General features: G+C 47.7%; 1 protein-coding gene across 3 annotated transcripts; it reads right to left on the minus strand.

Moving 5' to 3' along the window:
• Positions 1–180: 180 nt before the first annotated feature.
• On the minus strand, positions 181–26,766 carry CABP1 (calcium binding protein 1). 3 transcript variants are annotated; one of them, XM_030958933.1, is made up of 7 exons: positions 26,026–26,766; positions 8,837–9,013; positions 5,276–5,306; positions 4,468–4,611; positions 3,089–3,198; positions 2,530–2,677; positions 521–792 (listed from the first exon to the last, which is right to left on the minus strand). In XM_030958933.1, the coding sequence occupies exons 1-7, from the start codon at positions 26,626–26,628 to the stop codon at positions 767–769; spliced, it is 1,239 nt and encodes a 412-aa protein (XP_030814793.1). In that variant the 5' UTR covers positions 26,629–26,766; the 3' UTR covers positions 521–766. The 3 variants fall into 3 exon arrangements, with proteins under 3 accessions (XP_030814795.1, XP_030814793.1, XP_030814794.1); XM_030958934.1 differs by lacking the exon at positions 26,026–26,766 and adding an exon at positions 13,527–13,571; XM_030958935.1 differs by lacking the exons at positions 8,837–9,013; positions 26,026–26,766 and adding an exon at positions 13,527–13,811 and having other exon boundaries at positions 181–792.
• Between the last annotated feature and the right edge of the window lie 827 nt (positions 26,767–27,593).

Raw genomic sequence — 27,593 nt, forward strand, 5'->3', positions numbered from 1 at the left:
CAGTGGGAGGGAGGGCAGAGTCCTGACACAGACGTAGTGGTCAGCACTGACTCCCCTTTCTGCAGTAAGGACTTGCCTCTGGATCCTGGTGCAGACACTGGGGTGTGCATCTGCCCAAGCCCTTCCCCCCGGCCCGGTCACCACCTCTCACAGGGACATCCAGGCTCCACATCATTTCAACGTGCATATTTATCACTTTCCCCCCACAAGACATATATTTGAATTTACTCTTGGTAAACATAACCACAGGAGATGCAAATAAGTGTTGGGGAAGCATAAATAACTCCACACAGATAGACACACACTGAGACAGCAAACACAGACATGGTTCACCAAGGGAAACCAAGAAGTGCAGAGCACGCCCTGAGGCTGCCACCAGTCCCAATGGCTTTGCTCTCATCCACCAAGCCAAGAGAATTTCTCCTGCTTTTGCTTTGCAGCAGCTGGTGGGAGAATAAAGCTGGGGAGGAGGAGTCTAAAGTTGCAAATATCCCATGAAAGCATCATGGCAAGTCCTGGCTCTGCAGTTTCCTGCAATCTTCTTCAAGGAATGGTTCCAGTTGTAGGAAGTTGCAAGTCTTTCACAGTGTGAAAGGGTGGAGGGGCATGGGGACCACCATGAGGGAGGAGCAGCAGGTCATCTTGCAATGTCCTAATTGCAGCCAGCCGATAAACCTTCACGTAGGAACATCGGGGCTAGATGCTCCAGCCAGGTCCTCTTCTGCCCTCTCTAAGGTGCTGATTCTTCTTTAGCTGAGAATAATCTTCAACGGGACATCATGCGAACAAACTCTGCAACCAACAACACAAGACAGCCCTGAGCCAAAGGCATCCATGGTCCCCAGCCCAGCTCTCATTCACTGGAGACAGCAGCCAGGGTGAGAGTGGGAGTCCCCAGGCTGCCAGCAAAGCCTGTGAGCCCTGAGACTGGCCCTGAGAGCTCACACAACGTGGGCTTTAATCCTTGCATTAGATATGGGGATAAGATCCCTCCAGCAGGTCAGTTCATTGCCTTGGACTCCTTCCCAACCACCTACGGTCTTATTTGCACAAGCAACTCTTTGTGCAACACTACAGCCAGCATTGTCTCCCTTCACTGTAACTTCAGGGAACCTTGATTTACAGTTTTGGGAACACAGTATGATTTCTTAGTAAACTTGCCACTTCACAGAGATACCAGTGTGGGAAAGCATGAGAGTTGTGCCAGTATCTATACTGGCATTCTTGCAGAGAAAAGTTTACTTTAAGGGACTTCTTGTTTTTAAAGATACATGTTAACTGTAAGGATACCCTGGATCTATTTCTTGACTACCCTGCAGTTTGTGAAGTCAATTGCAGTTGTTCAAATTGAGTGTAAATGCCATCAAATATAAATGTGTTTTCATTCTGCACTTGAATTGCTGAGGAACTAATGACTCTGCAAAGAAGAGGGCAGTGGAAATTACCCCCTTGACTTCTCCTTTTCCATTGATAGGGTGTCCTTTGACAACTAAAGTGGTAACTCACAGAGAAATTGATACTGGGATAGCATTTCACGTATTTTAGCTGTCTAACATAATTTAGCTGTGGGAAACAAGGAGAGCTTCTGTCATGTAATCAGCCAGTGCATTAGAACAACTGCAGCTACCAGATACTTTCCAGGAAGATACTGGTGGTATTCTAGTATTTTCAAAGCCCTCAGAGGCTTCAGGAATCTTGAGGACTGAGATGCCTTGTCACGTAGGAGACCCAGGAATACTGCTGAGCCAAAAAAATTATGTCAATTTTACTTTAATTTCATAGTTCAAGTACTTCACCCTTACTGCAAAGGGACATCTGGATTTCTACCAGGGAAAAAAGCAGCCTGCCACACTCTCACACCCTTCCAGCTCTTATATCTTCTTAGCTGTCTGATATCAACTGCTTCCTTGCCAGAAACCCTGGGCTCTATTAATATTGCTCCTGCCACAGCTAATGGCTAGGATAGTAGCCTAACCACTCTTATTTTTCAAAGTCCTTCTGGCATGAAAAGTGTGAGAAGAAATTAATTATCTCTAGGATTTAACATGACACCTAGGCATCAGATATCTGCAGTATAAGTGAGCACAGCTGGCACATGACCATCTTCTGGCATAAAGGCACAGAAACAATTCTCTATAAAGGAATATAACAAAGATGAGCCAGAGGAATGGAAGGTGCAATGCATTCTCCAAAGCAATCCAGCCACCTCACAGCTCTTGCAATAGATTTAAAGAAAGGAAAATGCCCCATAAAACAATGGCAGGCACAGCATGTATGCACCTGGATCTGTTTCTGTATGACAGGTTCTATCTCTTACCATGCTAGAATTATGGAGGCCTAATGGAAACTGAGATGCAGCAAGAAATGATACACAAATGAACAATTCATCTGACTGAAAAAATGGAGTTATTTTTTCTCCATACTTCAGAGCCCTGGGCCCTGAGCATGCAAGTCTTCCACTTCAGCTTCTGATCTGAAACTCTGACTCACTCCAGAGGAGATGGACAGTGAGCATTGATCCCTTCTCACCTTCAAAATCAACACGCCCATCTCCGTTCAGATCCACGTCCCGGATGATCTCTTCAATATCCCGGTGACCCACCTGCTGCCCTAGAAGTTTCTTCATGGCTTCTCGCAGCTCACTGGTGCTGATCTCCCCATCTCCATTGGTGTCAAACTGCAAGTACATGAAAAATACCAGCAGGGGAAATGCAGTTAATGGAAACAGATCTTGCTCTGGATTGGTCTTTGTACTGTCTTGCTCCTAAGTGCTCTGTATTTTCTCCATTCCTTCCATGTCCCTCCTTTTCCTCCTTTGAGTGTCTTTTTGACCCACTCTGTCTTTTCTCCTCAAAAAACCCTTGCAAATGCTCTGTCTGCACCAGCTTTTCTTTTCCTTGCCTCAAGAGTTCCCTTATCTTAGCAATGTTCTCTGCTCTTCCTTTATTCCATGCCTGACTGGGCTCTTTCTAGATCTTCCACTGTGCTGCTCTCTCCTCCTCCTCCTCTTCTCTTCTCCAGTGGGTCTTCTCTCTACCCTGTCTTGTGTTGCTCACTTCTCTGGGGGCACGTGGAAGGGATCACTCACCTCTCTGAAGGCATCACGGAGTTCTTTTACACCAATCATGTCTGCAGTCTCTGCTAGAAGTTTTGGTCCCATCAGCTCAACAAAATCTTCAAAATCCACATGGCCGCCCACTTGGGACAAGATGAAAGATTGTGTGTAAGAACTCCATAAGTTAGCCAAGACCAGCACTCACTTTGCATTTCTGTGTGCCCCAGAGAGTGCTTGGCCCTCCAGGAAGCAAAGCACAGAACGTGTGGGACAGTGGAAGGAAAAGCAGACGTAGTTTTACCCTGTGTTTTCTGGATTATGGGCTGGGCTGAATGAGCCCAAGTTATTCCATCCTAGGCTGCCATGGACTGTCACACCCTTATTGCATCACACAGTGCGTATCAGAGGCTTGATCGTTCTAGTGCTTACAGCAACACTCTGCTGTGCCTGTGCCAAAGGGCACAGCAAGGGCACAGCACGATGTTCCTGCAAAGCCTGGGCACTGCCCTGCAGCACTGGTGCAGTCCTGCTCCATTACAGCAGTTAATGTACGTCCAACTGTTTATTCATTGTATTAGTTCTTTTACTTGTTAGTGCCCTGAGAGCTGTCAGCAACACTCTCAAATTCCCAAGCACTTGTGTGCCAGGGTTATCAGCTGCTTTTGTGTGTGACTGGTTGTATATGTCACAGCTGTTCTCCTTCCCTTGACCAAGTAATTTGTCCTTTTAACATAATCCTGTGTCAGAAATAACATGTACTAAATATTCCTCTCCCCACCTGGCTGAGGGTGATACCCTGCACTGCCACAGATGAGAGCTGACAAAAACAATGGTGAAAGACAAGGGTCACAAGCACAGTTACAGTGAATCAGATGCATTTGTCACATCTTTCCATGACTGCAGCAGATGCTCCCATCTGACGCTGCCAGCATGGCTCGCTCACAGCCCATCCCCAGGCACACAGCAGATACACAAAAAACCAGCACAGCCCAACAGCCCATCCATCACCCATCTAAACAAAGCATCCCCATCTTCCCAGGCTTGCTCTTCAGTCTGACACCATCTGACAACAGCTTCAATGTGACAACACACAGAACCTGTGCACCAGTGCCTGACTGCACACACTAGGGGCAGTTTTATACCTCACAACATAAGCATGAAGGACAACCCTTCCACTCACTGTTCCCATATACAGTACAGTCCACACAGTCCCTTTGATAAGCAAAAACAAAGGCATCAACTTCTAGGGACCACAAACAAACAGGAGAGATGATAAGAAGTGAAAATCAGAACCAAAGAAGAGAGGGGGAAAAATCCAAAGGAAAAGAGGCAGCCAGAGACCAAGAGAGCCTGAGGCAATGATGCAGGGCACAGCAGCAACAGGCAGGTACAGCTGGGTGTGTATTACTCACAGTTCATGTTGATCTGCTGGGATAGCTCTATTAGCTCCATCTCAGTGGGCATGTAGCCCATGGTCCGCATGCAGTTCCCCAGGTCCCTGCAGTTAATAAACCCATCCTTGTCTTTATCAAACTCCTTAAAGGCTTCTCTTAATTCTGCAGGAAAGGAAGAACGATATTGTCAGTGACAGCTTGAAATACCTTTTCCAAGAAAACTCCCCAGAATAAACAGCACTTTATGAAGCCAGACTGTCTAAGATACTCAGTATTTTCCCACCAGATCTCCCTACATGAGGCAATGACTGGAGCAAAGTTAAGCTCTTCTGTCAGCAGTGGTGCTGGCCCATTCCTGGCAGGAAAGCTTGCTCGAACTATGAGTGTCACAAACACTTCATTGCTAAACTGTGCTCCCTAAAGAAACTGCAACTAGTAAGTTTTTCCAACATTTACCTCTGAACTCTATTATATACCCCTCACTGTAGGGATTAGCAGGTAAGACAGCTTCCGTGGAGCTATATTACAGTATCATGCTCCACAACACTTTCTGTGGGAGCTGGAGGGACAGCAGTTCCCTAACAGCCACAATCCCATTACTTTCTTATCCTCTCACCCTGAAGAATATGGAATGGATGCAAATTCCTTCACAGTCAGAACTCTTTCAGTTTTATACATTATTTCTTTTACTGGGATTATTCCAGTAATCATCTCCCTTGATTTGCCCCATATAATTTTAACCCATGGGGGCCACCATGAAAGGGCCAGCCAATAGGTTTTCACTGGGCAGGGAGAAACAGGACAAAGAAGGAACAACAAATTTTACCTTCAATTTCTTCCGGACGCAGTTCTCTATCCTGCAAAAAGAGAACATATTATGTTAAAGACATTTGTTGGTCACAAAATAGTTTCAAAATAGCACTTGTTGGTACAAAGGATTCTGGAACAAGCCAGAAGGTGAGAGAAGAAACAAGAAGGTGATGACATGTTTAATACCATCTACCTAGGAAGGCTTCCCAGCTTTCCTTCCCAAAGAGAGGGGTGTTAACCTGCACACATTTCTCTGCAAGCCCTCTCCCTCTCATCTGATGGACAGGGGGATGACAGGTGGTCCCTGAACAGAATAGACCTGGATCAACACAGCAAGATTTGTGGCTTCCCCACTGATGATATTATTGGCAACTTCATGAAGCTGCTTCATCATTCCCCAGCACCAAGTTCTGGAGCAGTGACTGTCCCTGTAGCAGTTATGATCTCCTCTGGAGCTCTGATTGTATTTCTACTGCCATTCCCGCTGACACACACAGATCAAAGCAGCTGGAAGCAGTCCTTGTAACCAGCAGGTCTAGACTATCATCTGCTCACATCACTGCTTGATCTCTGTCCTTCTGGCAGGACAGCAACAGCCATGAGGTCTCTCACAGTCAATGTCTCAGCGACATCTCCTACAATCTTTCCCCACAAAAAGCTTCCCCCCAGCCTCAACTCCATATACAAGCATTTTAAAACCAGTCATGAAGGCAGACACACAACATATACATCATCAAGGTCATCCACAAATGAAACAGGACAAGGATTCACCATGTTCAGGAAACACTGCAACTTCAAACATCCAATTTGAATTTCTTGGAAGAAGGGGGAGGATATAAGAGTATAGGAAAGCTCCAACACTGCACCAGGAAGAAGAGATGAGCATGGAAATGCACTGCTTTCTGGTTTAAATGCCCTTTCTAATTCCTCTCATGGCTCCCAGGCAAATCCAAAACATCTGAGAATTTGGAAACACAGAAACACGATCTTTTTTGTCGTCTCACTCTCGGCTTTTCCCCTCAACTCTGGGGAGTTTCTCCTTGCCTTCCAGGTGTCCTCCAGCCTCACCACATGTGCCTGGAGACGGTGCCTTTGATCAGTTTGAGAAGGATGATCCTTTGCTATTTAACCACAGGCTCCTCTGGAAACTCTAATGGCAGCTGCTCGGACTGCATAGCAAACTAGGACACACACTGGTTTACGTCTGTGCAGAAGTGGGCTGTGCCAGAGAAATGACCAGCTTGCCACTCATAACCTTCCCAGAGGCATCTCTGTGCTGGATGGAACTGTCAGAACGTGCTGGCTCTGCTGTTTCATCCTTCACAGACCTGGTATTTTCAAACATGTCATCCCATTTGTTCTGCTTTCATCAATACCAAGTAATAAAGCAATTCAATCTCCTCAGGCCGGATGCAGGAGGCATAATTGCCCTCCCGCCTTAGATAAAAGAACAGAAGAAAACCACCCACGATCAGTTCCAGCACCTTGTGCACTTTATTCCATGGAGTGCAAACACTGATCCCTGGAGACAGTGGCTGGGCGCACAGCAGGTGCAGGTGCGGGGCTGTGAGTGCCAGCACTGCAGTGCAAGGATGCCATGACTCACCCACGGGAGCTGCTGCCTTGGGACAGCGGCCAGGGTAGGACCCAGGCCCTCCTCCAGCACAGTCCTCACAAGACCATCCTCCTCCTCCTCCTCCTCCTCCTCCTTCTCCCTCACTGAAGACCACATTGTAACTGACATCAGTGACACTCGTCAGAAGTGGGGGCTCTAATTTTGCACACCAAAGAATTTGCATTCGCCAGATACTGCAAATGCAGAAGGAGGGGGAGGGTTTATGTCCCTCCAAAAATCTGACTCAAGTGATAACTAACATCAGGAAGAGGCTTTCTGTTTTAAATTTGAAAGATCCCCTAAAATGATTAAGGAGTAAAATTGCTTGGGATAAAATTGGCTGAACCACTCTAAAGCTTTCAGAGAACATATGGGAAGAGGAATAAAACTATTCCAAGAGTTTAGATCCTAGATATGAGCAGAGGTGACCCCCAGAGAGTCCATTATACTTAATGGTCTTGCCCTCATTTATTTCTGTTCTATGCACAAGAAATCCTGTTGTCCTAGAGAGTCAGTAAAAGTAAAGCTGTGTATTAGATGCACTTATTCTACATCAGAGTACTTAGAGACATTACTAATCCTATTTTGGAGACCTCTCAGGGTACAGAGAGCTTCCACAGCCTAAGCAGGATGGACACTTGTCCAGCTGTCCACTAGGGAGCTGGACCTATCTCCTGTGACAGGTGGCTCTGTACAGGTCAGCAAGTGTACCTGTGCAAGAGTATGTTTCATGTTTTAGTGACCTGGCACAGGGACTGTGTGATCACATAGTGGCTGAAGGTTACAAAGAACAAAAACCTTTTGATCAATAATGACACAAAATTACTCTTTTTTGAGTTGTTGGTTGAAGCAGAGGTTTCAGAAACAGAGACCTACATGTCTCCTACAGCTGTAGATGACCATATGAACACACAAGTAAAGCAGAGGTTTCTTACAGAGGCAATAAACCTCTGGTTCTGAGGCACCTGGGGTAAACTTTGTTTCACCAAAAGAACATGGAAGGCGCTGGGTGAATATCTGACAATTCACATATTTACTCATACATATCCATAAAAGATGTGTTAATCATATTAAATTTTGTCTTTCAATTCATGTTACTGTGGAGGTAGAATGTTATGAGGCAAAAATATGTTTTAGTTCTTGTAAAGACAATATTGGGGTGCATACATACAAGCACATATTTTTATTGTTTGTATATAAATGCATACATTGGATGCATATGAGCACTGAGTTACAATAGGTGTGACTGAATGAATAGAAGTGGTTTTGCTATTTCTCTCTCTCCATGTGGGAGGGTAATAACATTTGGTAGCCTGGCACTATTTGCAAATATAAGGAAAGCCTGATGTTCCTCCGTTTAACTGGCTGGGATTGCTGCAGTGTCAGGCTGGGTATGCCAGTGCACAAGAGATTGTGTCTGGGTGCCTATGAGGAGGCAGCTGTCTGCTTATATCTGCTGGTACTAGTGTGCTCACTGTGAACTGATAGGAACAGTGTCAAATATGGACAGCTTGTTCCCAATACAGATGCCCTGATTTGCATTTAACTGGCTATTTAGGCTTTAAAGGCTAATCTGAGCCTGGGAATGAGAGATGGGTGTCTTGCTGGAATAACAGCTTTGAGCACTGGACTTTTCCTGAGTCCATATGATCATATGCAAATCCTGAAGTCCTAAAACCTTTTCATGAACTCACATGATTACGGCTACTCAGGTGTAGGCTTGGATCTATTTTCCATAGCTGCAAGTTTAGAATCCTCCTTTCTTTAGGCACAAAGATATCTGCACATCCTTCAGGTTAGACATTTGCCTGTGACTGTATCTGCACTTGGAGCTGCATTCGAGATCCAGGGCTGGGAGTTACAGAGCAGCACGCAGACGGAGCACGGGGGCGGCTCCGCATCCCCGACTCGCGTCCACGTGGCTTTGTGCATGTCTCGCCCCGCTGGGTGTAACTTACGTACAGGCTGCCTGTTTTCTGCGAAGCCCTTCCTCAGGAAGATGCATGCTGGCCCCAGCAGGTTGTGCATGACGGCGCAGTTCTGGGCCAGCACCATGAGCGGACCCTGGTACTCGCCAGCCGACGACCCCTCTTCGCTCGTCTGGACAGCTTTATAGCTCGTCTTCTCGTCATGGCGGATCTTCCCAGCCAACCAGCAGCAAGCAAACAACACAACAGAGGATGTTACCTCCCCATCTCGTTCCTCTGAAGTTTTACTGAACCGCCTCGCAGAGATATAATTGCTAAATTTCTTTCATCTAGTGCACACTGTGTCCCCCCCACCGGCCTATTCGGATTTGTACAGAAGCAGTAAGTCCAGGAGTTCACTTTCAAAAGCTGAAAGAGCAACCAACCACGAGAATTTCTCTTTGAAATGACATCAAACTCTCAGCGCTGCTCACATCTACCCGGACACGGCCCAAAGTGCCACACTCCCACTGTCAGCCCCAGAGTTAACACTGCCTTGAATGAGCTGCAAAGGACAAGCACATCCCAACTTAACAGTACGTGTGCCAGCCCGTGCCCCGGGCAAACCTGCCAGGGCATCCCCAGGAGACCCGGCAGAGCTGCACAAAGCCACTGCACAGCCTCCACGTTACTTTTCAGCAACACAGCATCACACGCTTTATCACGTTTTCAGAAGACCATTTACAGCATCAGGTGGCCGTGCCAACTGCAGGCTCACACTGCCTTGTGCAGCTACTAATTAGTTACATCCTCAGGGTTTGAAGCACTTACTGCCTTGGCCTCTTTTAATCGCTGACAGTCCCAAAGTGGAGATCAGACACGGGCACAACATTTTTGAGTGTTTGCATTTGCACATTTTCTAAGCGCACACGTCCTGCTAAGCTAAGGCTCCAGAACAGAATCCAGCACTGGATTTTATAAGGAGGCGCTGCTTTCCTTTTATAGAAATGCATTTCCCTGGCTCTGCAAAAAACCTCTTATCCTGATATTCCCATGCAGCTATAAAAAGCCAACACAACCCACAGGACCCTTGGTTTTACAGAATAAACATTAATCATACATTAGATTCCTCTTCAGGAATGATTCTACTTTTACAGCCAGCATTCCCAGGGGTGATCAGAGAAGCTCTGTCACTTGTCATTGTCTCTATTAACCCTTTCCTGAAAGCCTGATATAAATTTTCAGGCTAAAAGACCAGACACAAACACTCCCCATTCACACTTGTCTGAGACTATTGTATCTACTTGCTGTGTCTGTCATGTGCTATTACATTGCATGCATGGTTTGTAATTTGCCTTTTTGTACACAGTCTTACACCAATCTGCTCATGTATAATGTCATGTGAATATCAAGCATCAAAACAAAAATAACTCAAAAAGCAAGCCAGGGAGAAAGAAAATGATGAAGCAGAAAAGCATTTTCATTGCAGTTGTGGCTGAGAAAGGAATTGGTCTCTGATTAATTCTGACACCTAGGACACTTGTCCTTAGAAAACTAAAAGATGAGCATCCATCCACGAATGGCATATTACTAGCTCAGCTAAATGTCAAGACATCTGTGTTGAGCTACACAGCTTTGTGGCATCAGTGCAATGTATTTTCAAAATTATTAGCTTTATTTCCTGGCACATTTTTCAGTTTAATATACCAAATAATATGAATCACTTAAATACCCCACATCGGTGTTTAATTCCAGTGAAGCCACGTGAAGGATGCAAAGCTCCACAGCCCCAAATGTTTGTCTGCTGACATTTCCAGTCAATAGTTTATTACCAAGCTATACAGCAGTACCTCATAATAGTCACTCATTATTTTTCTGTCTCGATAGAGGTTGCCAGTTTGACAAAACAGTTGCCAAGAGCCACTGAGGACTGTGACCAGACAAACTGCTGCAGTGCCAGAATACCAAGGTGAACAGCTCAGCAAGGCTCCCTGCCCTGCACTGTCACTGCAGGCAGGATTTATTGCATTCAATGTTCCCTCTGCCAGCAGTCTCACAGGTTCTCCTGCAAATATCCACTCAAGTTCCCTTCACCATGCTCCTTCTACATCGCAGAAGAGAGCACAAGGGAGCTGTGATATTGATATGGGGCAAAGAAACATCAGCCACCCATTACAGGGGAACAGCAGTGTGCATGACAAAGAAAATGCAAGAATAGGACTGGGGAGATCAGGCTTTCCCAGTCCCTTCTTAGCAAAGGACCACTAACCTTCCTGGCCACGTCCAGCCCTTGGCTGTGTCAGACCAGCAGATTATGGAGCGGGAAGACACCTGGTTGATCTAGAGATGGCCAAAGTGCTGGAGAGGTGTGGTAAAGTGAGGGATCTGGATGCCAAGGCTTTTAATTTCTGCACAACAGAAGGACACCAGGATTCACTTCATTTCTGGCCTGAGTGTCAGAGGGACTTTGCAGAACAGCAAGACAGGAGGGACCTCAATCCCAACTGCAGTATCTCTTGGAGGGAAAAGCAGCCAGGATGGCTTCCACAATCACTTGGGGGGACAACGTGACAACAAGAAACTGAAGCTTCCAACAACAGACAGGGAGTCACAGCCTGAACAAGCAAGGTATCCTGGTGTCATCCAGACCTAGACCAAGCCAGCTGGTGCCTGGGAGTGAATCCCTACAAATTTTAGGTTGAAATCATGTATTGAAGAGTTCAGACTGTCACCAAGAGCAGCTTCCACACGTGTTGTCTGCAGTCCCTCCTCTTTAACATTTCAGCAAAATTAGTTTGCTCAAAGTAAAATCTGAGAAAAATTTCTGGGATCATATAACAGCCAAGTGAAGTTGGGCAATGTTAAGACTGATCTGCAAAGTCTCCAGTACAATCATGTGTGTTGCGATGAAAAGAGTGGCAGAGTACCGGGACCTGTCAGGATGAGTGCCTTACTTCATAGCTCACTAGAGTGATGTCTGAGAAATTCTCTGATTCAGCTTTGCAACTTTTTCTCTTCAGTCCTGACATCCCAGGCCTTGTAACTAGGCACAAAGTGAGTTATTCAAAGCAGCTTTTAGGAATAAAAGCATAAATTACCTCAAAGACTGACAACACAATTTACAGGTTCTTGAATCTATTTCGATTCAAGCGGCCTGGCTACCTGTCAGACTTTAATGGCAATCGCCTTGTACAGCTGCAGCCAACTCCTTTTATTCCAAGTTGAAGGTGACCTACAAGCAACCAAGTTGGTTTTTCATATATGCAACATTTGGGTGAACCTCAGCTACTTCTACGTCTCCCTGCAGGTCACCCTGACCTAGGACTGGTCTGAGCACTGCCTAACTGCTTGGTGATGAATTCCCTCATCAAGTATCCCAGCTCCCCCACAGCAGCACTGTGCCATTACTGGCTTTGTTTACAGCAGCCAAGATAACAAGCATTGTGTTTCTATACAGAAGAGGCCAAAATGCAGCCAAAAGAAAGTCTACGATGGAGGGCCTCTCTCTGCCAGAGAGCTCCCTTGCAGAAAAGCTTTCCCAGGTGGCAAGTTCTCCTGGAAAAAGCATCTTGATGGCAGTGGCATTTCACAGTCGTCAAGGTCTCCACAGAGGCAGCATCTCAGTGCAATACTTTGGATGATCAGCATAACTTTATCATTTATGGAGAATGAACTGCATAGCTTTTTGCTGAGGTATTAGATTTGCAGCCATGACAAGTGAGAACCACGTGGCTGACAGGTACACAGTGCTGTAAGGTCTTCCTCAGTCAAACAAGAAATGTTTCTGGGGCATGTCATTCCCATTTCAACCCAGTCCATAACAGCAGAATTATTCCTGAATCTAGTTTGTCCCAGGACCACTGCAAAACCTCAGCATAGAGTAGGCTGTGGGCTGAAGCCTAACAGATGCATGTGGCAGCTCACAAAGTCCAGCTGAGCCCAAGCATGTGGACACATGGGCCACACTGATGTGCAACATGATGCACAAACACACAGCCAGGGCCCAGTGTATCCACTCACAAACAGATGCATGGACAAGCAGAACAGAGAGAAAAACATGCTTTTGTACCCAAACACACACCAAAACTAATTGTTTCATATGCAAGGATGGATAGACATAGAAACGTGCATGTCTACACACAGACTTCTGTGAGGACATGCATCAGCAGGTGAGCACACACAGCACTATATAAGCAAGGGCACGTGTGTGATACACAGAAATGCCTTCTGCACTCACAGCAAACCTGCTCAGGCACTCGGGATGCCTGTGTAGAGATGTGAAGAGCTAAGGACACACAGGTACTCAGATGGGCCCATAGGTGTGCATACTCTTACACAGCAATTGCAACATGTACAGACACGTGACCCTTCACGTATACATGCGTGTATGTCCCTATACCCATGGCACACGTGATTACTCAAGCACAGGCACAAGCTCACTCCTGCCCTGACAGGAGTGTGCCAGCACACTTTGCACATGCTTGCACGTACCCAGAGGAGAGCTGTACACACACAGTGAGCAAGACATGAGCCTACACACACATTTATTTATATATATTATGGCTCTGAGCATCCTGGGCTCTACTGGCTGCACTTGCATGAGCAGCTCTTACAGAAAAAGTCTGGTGAAGAAGCTGAACCCTTCATACTCATCTCTGTGTTTCTCCCACCTCCCATTCTCATCTGCCCACAATGTCACCCATCCCAAGAAGCAGGGCTGGATTGATTCAATTCAGGGAACATACCTTTTTAGAGAGGTTTCTCAGAGGAGACTTCACACAGTTGCCCATAATATGTTGAGGCTGCCTTTCCGGTGGACTTGGTTATAAAGGAACTGAAGCAATTGATCCCATTAAAGGTATTCCTTGGGAGCAAAGCAAGAAAGGCAGCACCAGGCAAATCCAAACAGCTACTGGCTGCTGGGGCTTTCCCTCTTCAGGGAGCTTTTTCTCTCTCTGCCTCTCTCTCTCCGTATTTTACTTTATGTTCACTTTCTTGAAGAGATGAAGCAGGAAGGAGAGGGAGGGGAGAGAAACAGACAGAAAGAGAGGGAGAGAGAGAGAGTGAGTGAGAAGGGGGGAGAGAGGGAGGCGGATGTATAATCTACATCAGATTAATGTTCAAATCCCTCCCACCCCCCTCAATCTGCAGGCAAGATTGTTTCACTCATAGGAGAGGGCTGTTTCAGGGAGAATTAAAACAGAGAGGCAATGCAAGAAGTGATTTCAGTGATGAGTTCTGTGAATCTAGCTAGTTTGGGTCCACACAGCCTCTGAACACTGCATCCCTACCCACCCCCCTTCTAACTCCTCTTGGCTTTTCAATCACCACAGCCCTAGGCTGGCCAGAAGGCAATCCACTTAGGGGCTTGGAGCAGACCACAGCTCCTTTCAGAGCAGAAATGGACCAATTCATCTGGGTGGGACCTGTTTCAGCTTATAAATACCAGCAGACCTAGAAGTGTCTGATTTTTTTTCTGTCACGGTGGAAGCAAGGCTGGAGACAGCAGTCCTAGGACCCTACAATGCTCTCAGCCCCAGGATAGTAATATTTAACCACAAGGGAGAGATGTTGAGCCAGTCTTGCAGTAAAGTTTTTCCAGCTTTCTGCAAGTAAAAATCAATTGGTAGTTTAACCCACACAAGTCTGCCAAAGATGGGCTCACACCCGAATCTTAAATCTAAACAGCCCCAGGTTAGATAATGTGAATCAAAGAATTTTGATGTCGATCCATCCATTCATTTGCAAGAGCCCAAGTCCTGGAATAAATAAGAGGCACCTGAACCTAGAGCTGGCTCTAAATTTTGGACATTATGTCTGTACCGTAGAATAATCTCTGAAAGAAAAGGGATGAGTCCCCAATATATTTTTTTCCTGATCTCAGGCTGAGCATAAGAGCATTCAGTCTGAAAAGAGATTTAAATTGAATAAAAAACACATAATCACACTTAGGCAACAGTATCTGAGCAGGATAGTGAATGCACCTTTAGCTGTGAAGGCACCACAGCTGCAGCTCCACAGTGATAAGAAGTATGAAGAGCTACTTCCTTCAAACACCTTGGAGACCAGGATGACACTGATCTTACACCCTGTTATGCAGCAGGCTGCTTGGACACTCTGGTGTTGAGCTGAAAGATTTCACATCTTTGTTTGCAAGTGTAGTTCCAAACAAAAGCTTCTACAAAGACCTGCTCTATAGGCTGAGGACTTGCACCACATGCTTTTTGTGAAGGAGCCAAGGACTCGCTCTTCTGGCAGTCCTAGGGCTGTAGGACAAAGGATGAACTGTCAATGTCAAAAAAAGCAGGGATTTTTCCTTCCACCCTGATGGTGCTGTGGCAAATTAAGTATGATTCTAAGGTGACTCAACAGTTGCTTTAGAGCTTAGAGACTTCTTCCACCTAAGGAGATGAGTCTAGGAGTCTAAGTATGGCAAAAGTCTGCAGCTTCTCCAGTTAGTCACAGACAGAAGTGCATGACCATAGGGAATGGTGCTTCTTGCTCTTCCTTGTACTAATAGCTTCCCAAGACTGAGGGCAGTGGGACAGTTTCCTCTCAGATTCCCTGAATGCCTTCTTCATTAGATGATGTTGGTAGGAGCTGCACAAAGGTCTACAGGCTCTCCAAAACAAAAAGCTGCAGCAGGACATGCTGGAAGACACTCCTTGTCTGCCCCTCGTACCCAGGGCGGACTGAGAGGGGAAGACCTCCATAGCAGAGCCCCCCATGCTAGGGCGGAGAGCAAAACTCTTCCTGAGCTGGGCCTGTCTCCTGCTGTCATGGGAGATGCTGAAGAAAAATACAGTCACTCCTTGGGGGCTGTGCCAGCCCTGGGCCTTGCAGTGGGGTCTTTGCAGGAGGACGCTGAAACTCCCAGCTGCTCTCAGGCTTCCATCTTTGGCCCTATTTCTCTTTTCCCTCTTAAGGCAGCTAATGGGAGGCTGATCTACCCTCTGACAAAGTGCCAGTCATTAATAATGTCCTCTGTCAGCTGGAGCCATTCCCCAGGCTCCTTGTTTATTGACGAAGTGCTTGTCTCCCTTGAGCAGAAGCTGCCACACAGCGAGTGAGGCGCCTGGGCTCCTTCCTGAGACAAATTACTTCAATTCCAGAGCAGAGAGGAGAGAGAATTGCCTTTCTGCTGCTAATGAATCTCTCTCTGACAGGAAGCATGGAGGCCAGGAACACCCTGCAACTGAGAAGTGCCCATCTCCCACATTGTCCCAGAGAGAGGGAGGGAAAGAAAGGGAGTCAGACATCTCCTGCCAGAAAAATCCATCACAGTTCCCAGACTATATTGTGGGACAGCTTTGGAATACAACTGTGGAATGTGTCTTACTGAGCTCTAAAAGCCTCTCAATGAGATGGTAAGCCTCTAAATACTGGTTTGTACCAGAGCATTCAGAGCCAGCCACTGTGTTTGCCTTCTCTCCAGCTTTTCTTCCCTACAGTTACAGGCAGTTGTAGGAAACGTGCAGGGCAGAGTGAGAGGGCTGAGACCTCCTGCCAGGCTTGGCAGGGAATTCACAGTCCAGGAAGGGAAGAGGGAATGGGAGCCCATGTGCACCAGGTTTGCAGAACAGACACAATTCTTCAACTCTGTAAGAACTCCAGTGGAGCTGCAAGAGGCCCAAGAGATTTAATCATAAGCAATTTTTTTATCTCCTTATTTACTCTGACTTTCTTAAGAGCAACTGGGCAGGACACCACAATCTGGCAGACAACCCCTGCTGAGCTCTGAGGAGGAAAATCTCTCTACAGTGGGATCTTGTTCCCATCACCACCACAGGTAGCTTAAAGGTAGGCAAGGAAAGTGGAGTTGGCAGAAAGGTCATTAGAAGATTAGGTTAGAAGGAACATATTTTCTCCCTTCCTCCAACTGACGCTGCTGTAAGAGAACAGGATGCTGAGAATAAGTGTGTCAGAAACATTTCTGTGTAGGTGCTGATCTGTGGGTATGCCTATATCTGGGGTAGTCAGTATGCATGTGGGAGGGCTGCACATGCATGTATACTGGTTTTCCCACACTGTTCTTTGTGGCAATCACACTGTTCTTTTAAGGTCTGTGTCTCTGTTGTAAACTTTCTAAAAATCTGTAAGAACTTTGTGAAATGCAAGTCTTGCTGCTGTTCATGCATCCCTCCCTTTCTCACCAGGTCCAAGGTGGAGAGCAGAGACCTCAAGGGATGCAGCTTGGCACAGAGCAAGGTGTCAGCTCATGGGAAAGAAGCATTTGGCACGCTGACTGACCTGAGCACATGGAAGGGAGAAGGCTGGCTGACTTGGCATTGAACAAGGAATGATTTAGGGGGTTTAATATGTCTGGATACTTTAAAAAGCAGCAGTGCTGTGCTTTGGGCTGGCACCTTTGGCAGAAATGCTCATTTCATAGGAGAATGTTGGAACTCCTCATAGCTAATCATTTGGCAGGTGCCAGAAGCTTTATCCAGTGGCAGCAAATATCCAACAGACACAACAGAAAAAACAAAATCAATCCAAAACATGTGACTGCTTATCAAACTGTAGCTTTGCTTGGCAAAAATTTTCAGTGGAAGTATGGATTTGTATGGGGATTGTTCAGATGCTAGGCCTGTTTCAGTGCACAGTCCATCATGTTGCTGGAACATTACATTATTGTTCTGAACACAACATAAATACTGCTACAGGGCAATGTCAGCAGGTAATGGGTATTGTATAGTAAAGCAGGGAAAACTCTTTCCTAGTATCTTTTCACTGAAGTCCATAGTTCTACCAATAGCATTAAATGCTTTAAACATTTAGTATATTAAAATACATCCCCTTACTTTATTTATCCTAAAAGGGGAGGGATTTTTGTTGTACTTTTTTCTACACCAGGGTGGAGAGTGCACACATGGATTAGCAGCTTTCAAATCTGCTTCCAATAACCCTTTATCTGGTGGCTACAGATCTGTATTTTACAGGAAACATATAGTTTTACAGAAACTGTCTTGTCTACTGAACGACCTCAGATGAGCCTAACCATTTGGAGTAGGCAACATCCTCCTGTTGCCAGTTCTGTCAAGGACCTCATTTTGAAGCTCCCAACCACTGGAACGTGCACTGGCACTCTGAACTTCTGTGACTGATTTCTGTTTCTTCTTCTGCATCAGCTCCCAAGTGCTTTTGCTGCACATTGAGTTGTGTCTTCTAACCTCAAATGATCCTTGGATGGTTCCACATGCCAGTCAGACAAGTACAGGTTCATCTCAAGGGGAGGCACAAGCAGGTACTGGTGGTTGCAGTCCAGGTTGTCGTCTAGGGAAAGGAATTTTGCAGAGAGTTTGGGAACTTTCTTTGCTGTCAGCTGTTCCAGGAGGAAAGTGTTGCTGACTCATGCTGTGCATAATATTCTCCTCCATTAGAGCAATTGGATCATAATCAATCACAAACAACAGAATGTTTATTAAAAAGACTGAGGATATTTTCTATTCCTCTCAAGGTAACAAAGCCTGGACTGCCTGTCAACTTCTGTTTAGAACAGCTCTGTCTGTAAATAGCTGGCTTCATTTTGCATCAGATCAAAATAGATGGGAACGTGCTTTCTCCTGACACCTTCCCTGCAGATCTGATCCAAGGATTTTGCATTAGCCCAACTTCCAAGTTCCTACGCAGGAGATGCGTTGGCCAAACCACAATGTACTGTGGATATTTGCTGATGATGATGCTAAAGGTCCTCAATGGGCTACAAAAAGACAAGTACAAACTTGACAGCTCAGAAGCTGCTGTGAGGATTTGTCATGTATTTGGAGCACAGAGGTTGTTTAAAATAAACCTTACGTGGTTCCTTGTCTTTGCTCCAGAATATGGGAATTTTTGTTGCACTCCATCCAACTGTGACTACTGCAAAAGCAGCTAATTCTGCCTGGCTCTCTCACCTCTCTGGAAACAAGAGGGACAGGAATCACTGTTTAGCTGGCACACTGAGGTGCTACTGAAAATGTGCTGATCATCAGATGAGCAGAGGCCTGGAAACCAATATCAACCAAATAGTTGAAACCAAACCTGCAGCATTACGTGAGATTTGCCACCCTGAAACAGAGGTCTGCCTCACTTCTAATTTGAGTAAGGATCTGACAGCACCTTTAAAAAGGCCAAACTGTGTATCCCAGGTCTCTGACTATACCTCAACACAACTGGTCCCAAAGTATCTAAACCCTTTGTGTCTTATTTCAGCAGAACACATTGAGGTTGCTGGTGTTTTTCTACTTCCTGCCTTCAGCTGTTGTGACATGATGCTTTCAAATGTTACATCATTGCCTATTTCCTTCCAAATGCAGAGAATGTATTTTGCCTGAGTGGGATGTAACAATGCTGTGTATTCCTTCCAAAGACGGTTGCAAGATGCAAAGTACTCTAGGGGAGGAATGGGTGGAAGAAATATTAGAATATTGCTAATGTCTTCATTCTTGGATAGCACTGAGTTCATGGTCTTATGCTAGTGCAGAAAGCTACTAAAAATCTAAATATGACCATAGCTAGGGTAGTTCTTTATTTTTAAGTGGGGCATTTGATTGAAGGATTACTCAGGTTCATGGACATTGCTGCTGCTCTCTAAGGTCACAGGAATGTCAGAGGATTATTGAAACAGAGCCCAAAGTTAGCTAGACATCTTTTACTGAATGCACACCATATAGCTGCTTGTTATTGGAAATCAATACCACTCATGGACGCATCAGGGAAAAACAGTTACTGAAGCTGGAATGCTACAAAGAATCACAGCTAATTCAGCTGGCAACCTGCAGCCCAGCCACTACATCTAAAGCTAAACTTCCCTGACATTGTGTTGAAACCCAGGATTGCATGAAACAAAAGTCAAGGTGGTAAAGCTTAACAAAATGTACAGTGGACTTATATAAATGATGATTAATTTATTATTGAAAGCTTTTTTTTTTTCTCTCCAAAGATAAACTGAATCTCACCAGAAGGTTTGTGTATTTCAGTGCATTAGATCATGTTGCTGTATATTTCATGAAGAGAATATTTAATGAATGTTCTTTTAGCTTGGTTTTATTTTGATGTGTTTCTATAGCCTTTTAAAACAGATTTGTTTAAAAAGTAAATCACTGACAAAGATTAATGTTTGCTGGCAGACCTACTGTAGACAGGAGGCTTATCCATTGCCCCTTAGTGATTCTGTATGTCTGGCTCACATCCCTCAAGCTCTTTACAAGCAATAAATGTGATGAACTTTTCTCCAAGCTGATCAAAGGGGGAAGTGAGTGGATACGCTCAAGTGGAACAATGTTTCTCTGTGTCTGAGTTCATTACATATAAAAACATGAGACGTACCTTGGAAGGTGTGGCAGGTGTCAGCAGGCAGGTGTGCACACAAACGCCCAGCGATGTTTTAAGCACAGGAATGCATAAGCGTGTACAGAGGTGGTTGTGAAGCCACAAGGAAGATTTAGCAGAGGCTGCACGAGCAGGCTGTGTGTACATAGACAAGACATGTACATGAAGGCTTTTTATGTCAATCTACATGCATGGACATGGGCGGTGGCAACTCATGCAGGGATGGAAGCACGCAAGCTGTACGGGCCCCACGCAGGTATCCGGACCCCTGGGAACACGAGCGGCTCTCGTCTACTTCACGGCAACAGCGGGGCTGTCCCCGGCTCTGACACACTCACCGGGCCGCCCAGGGGCAGGGCATGCCCCGGGAACCCAGAGCGCGGCGGGTCCGTGTCAAGGCGGCTCCGCCGGGCGGGGAAGGGCCCCGGGCCGAGGTGGCGGGGCCGCGCGGGGGCGCGCCGGGGCAGCCGGAGCCCGGGCCGGGGCCGCCTGAGCCCCGCTGTAGCCCCGCTGTCCCGGAGCCCCCCGGCGGAGGGCGTGGGGGACAGGCCCGCAGCAACGATCCCGGGAGCCCCGGCGGGACGGGCAGCAGCAGAGGGAATACTGCTGGTTGTCCGCGGGAGTGTCCCCTGCGGCCACGGGGACTCCCTTCCCTCTCCGCCCGCGCCCTCAGGGACCCTTCTGAGGCCGGTATAAACTTTCAGAGGTGCCATAAAACACGGAGGAAAAGTCGGTGCAGGATACGGCATTTCTCCGGGTTTTTCCTGCCTCCTAATCTGTGCACCCACGCTCCATGCTCCACGCGAGACAAGACAGTGCCACGGGACCAGCACCACTTCGGCGGTCAGTCATGCTAAGCCAGAAGTCTGTTCACCCCAAATTACTGTGTCGACTTAACAGTGTTAATGAGCAGTTTAGTTAGAGACTGTCTCAGTTTGTCACCAGCCCTGACATACCACTGCTTCACCTGCCTTACAGGCACAACATAGCACGTAAGCACCTGGAAACCCAGACCTTTCACCTTCACCTCGCCACCCCACAGAGCGACACATGAAAGTTTCCATTGCAGCCTCCCTCGCTAATACACAGGGCCAGCTGAAAACTTCCATTACTGAGCCAGGAGCCGCTCTACCCTGGCAGGACTGGCCAGGGCTTCCTACTTCTCCATGGATGGATCTCCAAGAATGGTCCTGATGCAGTAACTGCTCTTGGGCAAAATGCCTGTTAGAATCAGCTGAAGGCAAAGACATTGGAGGGAACAAAGTTATCTGGCAGATGAGAAGACCAGAAAGGCTGGACAAGGCACCTTTTCCCTACACGCTCTCTTGGCTGGTCACAGGAGAATGTTCTTGACATGCTTTCCACACATGCTTTCCACATTTTCTGTCCCAAAATGGGGCCACTTCTGTCATCCCAGTTTGCTGTAAGGTCCATTAAAACCTGTTAAGAACTAAAGCTCAAGAATAAAGGGGGACGGAGCAGGAAAATAAAAGGAAAATTTCACAGGAAATGCAGAAAGATTCCTTCCCTATTTTAATGGTAATGTGGACACTGACATTAAAGCAGAAATGGGAGATGGTGCAGGAGAGGCTTTAAACTCCCTGTACAAACAGAAATACAAAAGCCCCTTTGGCCACAGTGCTAACAGCAGAACCCTGTAAATATTTCATTATTCTCTACGGCAATTGTTTGACCCCTTTGATCCCCATGCTACCAGAGGCAATTGACAGAAAACTGTTGGGGAATCACTTCACTGAAAAATTTAACAGTCAGGTAGGGTGTGAAAGCTAAACGGCTCTGAAAACGTTCAGGTCTCACATGGCAGGATCGCTTACAAATTAATATTGCATAGCAAATGCCTGGAAAAAGCTGTTCTTGAAGATGCCAGCTAGGCCAGCGCTGAGGCACAGGAGGAATGAAGCGATGAGAACCGGTGGCTCTCTGTGCCGCAGTCCCTGTACAGAGCCGTGGTGAGCCAGGTGCCAGGCAGCTGCTGCACCCTGGGCATTGCAGCCACATCACCGTGGCACTGCTGCACCGTGGGCACTGCAGCCACATCACTGCTGCCCCAGGAATGCCACAAAACTTGCACTGCGGTCCTGCAGCCACCGCACTGCTGTCCCGGTCTCTGTGCCGCTGTTGCTACTGTTGTCACATTAATAAACTGTGTCTTACTGCCAGACTGCCACCTCATTGCCATCCCAGCTGCTGAGGGGTCACCACTCCTCTTCTGTTGCTGACCTGTGATCTGTAGCCACACTAGAGACACTACAGGACTCTGCTCTGCAGGGGTAATAAGCATGCTCCCTTATGCTCCACTTGGCCACTCCAACACTATTCTATCAGGCCAAAATCACATGAAATACCTTCCTCCTGCTCCCTTTTCTTGCCGCTTTCCCACTTTGCTGCATTATCATACATACATCCCTTGCCAGCTACACCCGCGAATCACAGCACTGCTCTCGCACTGCACTGAGCCTCTGCCACTGCAGGGCCACTTTAAAACACTGCTGTCCCACTGTCCCGCACAAAACCAGCCCATACTCACACTGCACTGTCACCAGGTAAGTCTGTGGCGTTGTCCTCTTGCTAACTCAGCTGTGCTTCCAAAACTGCTGCAGGGTGGTAATACTTCACTTGCTGCCTTCTGCTACAGCGGGATGGTGCTGTCAGATCAGCGCAGCCCTTTGCAAATATCACACCAGAAGTGATCACTGCTGTACAGAATGGCTCTTGTCTGCAATATTGTATTACTACATCAGTAGACTGCTAAACTCTTCTGTCAGGCTACAACACTCCACAATTATCACACCCGTGCACTGCCAAACTCCTACCACATGGTACCAGTATCACATCTCTGCTGTGCCCCAGGATTGCGTTACCACACCACTGCATTGTCAGCGCAGTTCTCCAGACGCTCGGAGCTGCACGCGCTGCATCCCAGCCCAGCAGAAAGTCCACAGCAGAGTGCTCTTCTGCAACTGCTGCATCGAGCTGCTGTGCAAACATGTCATTAGGCTAAGATGACATCCTGGCTTATACTTAATGCATCATTACACTACCCTACTTTTGTTAATTCATGTACCACTCAATTACAAAATGGTAAAATATTCTAAAAGAGTATTACTGCTTAATGGTATTAGAACATCACTGCACCAATATAGCATAAGCCTAATTAATAAAATATCACTGCATCCTGTATCGTGGCAGTATCTTAGCATTCTCCTGGAGTACACACCCACAGTGCACTATATTGCTGTGCTGGTTATATAAACACGGCGCTTCTTCCTTCACTCTGTCTTTTTTTCTGCACAGCTACAAATCTGTCTCCCTCAGACACAACCCTCTAGTCCTGAACTGCTCCTTTTTGCTGTTACTGCAATAATGACATTCTCCATGGAGTCGTCCCTGCAATCTTTTCTGTGAATCTGACTGTACAACTGTAGCGTCTGCATCTGCGACCACATCACTGCACCACCATGGAAAAGGGTGATGATGTTCCACATCTGTAGAGCTGGATCAAAATATACTGGTGCTGCTGGACCACAGTGCTCTGCTGCTGTGATATGCATCACTGTGCTCCTCTCCTATGTACTGCAAAATTACTGTTCTAACTGTTTCACACTGGGCTGTGCGGGCTAGAAAGAAGTTTTCATATTAAATGAATTATCTGCTGAGCTGCTGCTGTCTTCTAAACATAATGTGGAGCAGACTGGTGTTACAGCACCTGCAGCCTCAGATTGCAACCCTGGACATGTCTGCACCTATGACCCTGTCACCAGGTGTAAGTCCTTGCCTGTTTCAAACCTTCACACACATTTTTACACAATGTTGGGCATTTATTTCTTCATTCACAGAAACAAAATTTGTATCATTCTCTGCCATGACAGAATTTCCATACATCTTACACCTGGGCCTTTATTCATCCCAGGATTTTGATATCACTACCAAAAAAAAAACCCCCAAAGCTTCACGTATTTCATGGAACCAGCTCTTTATGTATCCTAAATTATGAAAAATTATAGCTCCCCATCTTGCCTCTGTACAGAGGGATCTACTGCAGCCCAGTCCTAAAAGTCAGTCCTAAAATCTCCAGTAAATTTTCATTCTGTCACAGTTACTTCAAAGAAAGCAAGTGAGAGATGAATACAGAGAGAAAACTGAATAAACAACACTACACTCCAAAAGAAAGATGCTGGTGTGTGCGTGTAAGCACTGGTGCAATGTACTCAGTGAAAAAGTGAAAATTAGAATCGTATCTTTCTCATTTCAGTAAAGGGCATTGTTGAACACACAAGTAAATTTTGCTACATTTACAGCTTTCAGAACTGTCTTTTGATACTGGAATGTGAGCAGCAGAGCAGGTAAAATAAAGGTGCTGTTCAGGTAAGGACTGAGTTCAAAACCAGAGGGGTTTCCATGAGTGGGAGACCTGGCATGAATTTGTTTGTATTTCTGATGCTTTGGGGACATACGGCTCCATAAACGTAAAATCTTCTCTTGGATACATCTTCACTTCGCTCAGAACTACAGCATAAATCAGAGCCAAGACCATTCATTTCAAAGCCTGGTGCTGGAATATGTGTTTTTGTAACCTGGTTGAGCATCAATCTGCTGATCAGGCTCTTCCTTACTGTCACAACAAAATTTTAATCTAGACTTCAGATGCACCATTGGCACAGGGAGGGCAATACTTGTTTTAAGTTAAACACAACAGTAAAATTCCTAAACAGCCGACTGACTGTCAGTGAGGACGGAAAAGTGTTGTGCTTTGGAGAGAACAGATGTGCTTTGATTTTTATCTGGAGAACTCAAGATGAACAGAAGGAGACCGCACTCTTGTATTAAATATATGGGTGTATCACCTCCTTCCATCCAATTACAAAATTCTTGCTAATTCTCTCCATAATCTCAGTCTGAATGGGCTCCCAGCAAAGCCTCCCAAACACGCATTAAAAAAAAAGGGAAGAAGAAAAATTAAAAAAAGAGAGAAAGACAGGAAAGAAAGAAAAGACTCAATGATAACAAACTCCAGAAATCGTAACTCTGGATTAATCGATCATTTCCAGGGCTGGATGGAACTTAGCCACCCAGGCTACTGGCTCATACCTATAATTGTGCTTCTGGAAGATTGCAGTTACATTAATCTTCCCAGAGATTACATTTTCCAGTAACATCCCTAGATGTCTCTAAAAGAAAATTTCAAGCTAGTCTCCCTCTGCCTTTTCATTTTTAGAGGGTAACCCTGTTGGGTAATTTCACTACCAAAAGCAGCTAAAAGCGACAGCTTTGTACCAAAAGAGCTTGCAAACACCAAAAGCATCTGTTCCATTCTAACACAGTGACTGGGAAGGCTTCGGAATTGGGTCAGGATTTTTTTTTTTTGTCGTCCTCCCCACTACCTTCTCCTGACAGCTTCTGCCATCAGAAATGATTCATATGCTGATTGTACAGAAATGTACCATAAGGAGATGTAAACAAATACAGCAAAGCAAGGCGGGGAGCCAGAGAGATGGAATCTAATAAGTAAATAGCTTTAAAAAATCCGCTTCTCTGACTCTCACCCTCAGCAGGCAGAGCCACAACTTCCCCCGGTGACAGGGAAAGCACCGGCACTTCCCTCGTCAGCACCACCGAGAGCGCCCTCCGCAGCGCCCGGCGGGGCCGGGGGTTCTGACCCGCGCCCCATCCCCGGCGCGGAGCCCTCCTCGGGGCCGACCCCGCAGCGCCCCCGGCCGTGCCGCAGCGCCGGGAGAAGTTCGGCAGGGGCGGCCAGGAAGCAGTGCATTTACAGCTGCGGGCTGTGCCCGGGGGCGCGGGGGACTCCGGAGCGAGGAGCCGAAGGTCCGTGAGCCAGGAGGAGGGGGCGCGGAGGGAAAGCGGGTGGGAAGAGAGGGAGGGGTGGGCGGCGAGGGGCGCTTTGCCCCTTACCTGGCCAAAGACCGAGCTGAGCATGGGGTGCAGCTCCTGGATGAGGGGATCCGCTTCCACTGACCGATCGCTGCCGCTGGACTTGGTGGAGCACTTGCTGCTGGATTTGGACAGAGGTGAAGCGCCTTCCGAGAGCTTCAGGGACTCTCTGCTGGACCTCTGCCTGTGACTGAAGAAAAAGTCCTCCTCTGCCTCCTCCCCATCCCTGTCTGAGAGCTGATGCTGGTCCTGGGGGTGACCGTGGCTGGCGTGCGGCGGGAGGTGGTGATGCTGCCTGGATGTCCGCACCGGTTCCTTGCCGCTGCCTCTCCTTGGACCTCCTTCCGCCGGCTCGGGCTGACTCTCCCCCCGTCCATGTGACAGCTTCCCCGCGCCCCTCGCTCCGTCCTCCCGAGCGCCTGGGTGGCAGAGCGGCCTGCGGGCACTGGGCTCCCCGGGGAGCTGCTCCTGGCTCAGCTCCCTCCCCATCTGCCCGCCTTGTCCTTTGCCGTCCCGGACGCGGCTGCCGCGGGGCTGGGGTTGGCCGCCCGCCGCCCGCCGGCTCCCCGCCGCCTTCAGCAGCGAAGTGCGGGACTCGCTCTTCGCCATGGAGGAGCCGCTCATCGCGGGGCCGCTAGAGCCGCATCCCCGGCCGGGCGGAGCGCTGCCGCTGCGGGCAGGGCTGCGGCGCGCCGCTCACGGCATGTCCTGCGGAGACCCGCTTAAATCCCGCACCGCGGCCCATGTGACAGCGCAGACAAAGGCCGCGGCAGGGGCGCTCCGGCGGGGGCTGGCGGGCACCGTCTCCCCCTCCGGGGCTCTGCTCCCCCACCCTCCGCGCCGCCGCCTCTCCAGGTGAGCCGGGGCCTCCCCCCGCCGGGGGCCGGCTCGGGCCGGGGTGCGCCGCAGGCGAAGCGGCGCCGCCGAGGGGTGCGGGCGGCGGCGGGCGGCGCTCCCGCAGCGCGGCGGGCGTGCAGGGCCCGGCAGCCCCGGGCACGGCGGTGGGGGCCCAAGGGCCGCAGCCCCCGGCGCGGCGGCGGGCGGGAGTCGCGGGACCATCGCCCCCGGCGGCGCAGACGGCGAGGTTGGCGGCGTCCCGGGAGTGACGGTAGGGGAGGCCTGACTCCAGAGGCTCCCTCAGCTCCCAGGGAAGGAGCTCAGTGCCTCCGAGGGCAGAGCCGGGAAGGTGAGCACCCCTGCCCCGCGGGGTGACCCACCTGCCCACACGTGTGCCCCTCGGACAGTTCCTTCACACCACAGCCAAGACCCAGCACGGTGTGGGGGCCGTGGCCCACCTGAGTGCACCACCCGTGTGCTCAGCCTACCGACATGGGGCCGTGGTGGACACTGCCCCATAGGTCGGCACCTATAGGTCTGATCACTATAGCAGAGAGGATTTAAAGTCTTGATCCAGATTTCACAAAGTTCAGGACAGGAGGCTGGGCTGTTGTGTCCCTGACATAGCTCACAGGAGAAGTTTTAATGCAGCTTTTGAAATGGACATAAAAGCTTTGCTAGGGGACATCATGCAAGGATATAAAAATGAAGGAGTCTGTACCTAAAAAGCCGATGACTTAACATCTTTGTAA

Source organism: Camarhynchus parvulus, chromosome 15, assembly GCF_901933205.1.
Source record: "Camarhynchus parvulus chromosome 15, STF_HiC, whole genome shotgun sequence".
NCBI lineage: Eukaryota > Metazoa > Chordata > Aves > Passeriformes > Thraupidae > Camarhynchus > Camarhynchus parvulus.

What these genes read in the sequence shown, in the direction of transcription:
- CABP1 (XM_030958933.1), bottom strand. Translation starts at nt 26,628, where the DNA reads ATGAGCGGCTCCTCCATGGCGAAGAGCGAGTCCCGCACTTCGCTGCTG. An exon ending in TCGCAGAAAACAGGCAGCCT is followed by an intron (nt 5,307 to 8,836) that starts GTACGTAAGTTA and finishes CTCTTTTTGCAG; the next exon opens with GATAGAGAACTGCGTCCGGA. An exon ending in TGGGCGTGTTGATTTTGAAG is followed by an intron (nt 793 to 2,529) that starts GTGAGAAGGGAT and finishes TGTTGGTTGCAG; the next exon opens with AGTTTGTTCGCATGATGTCC.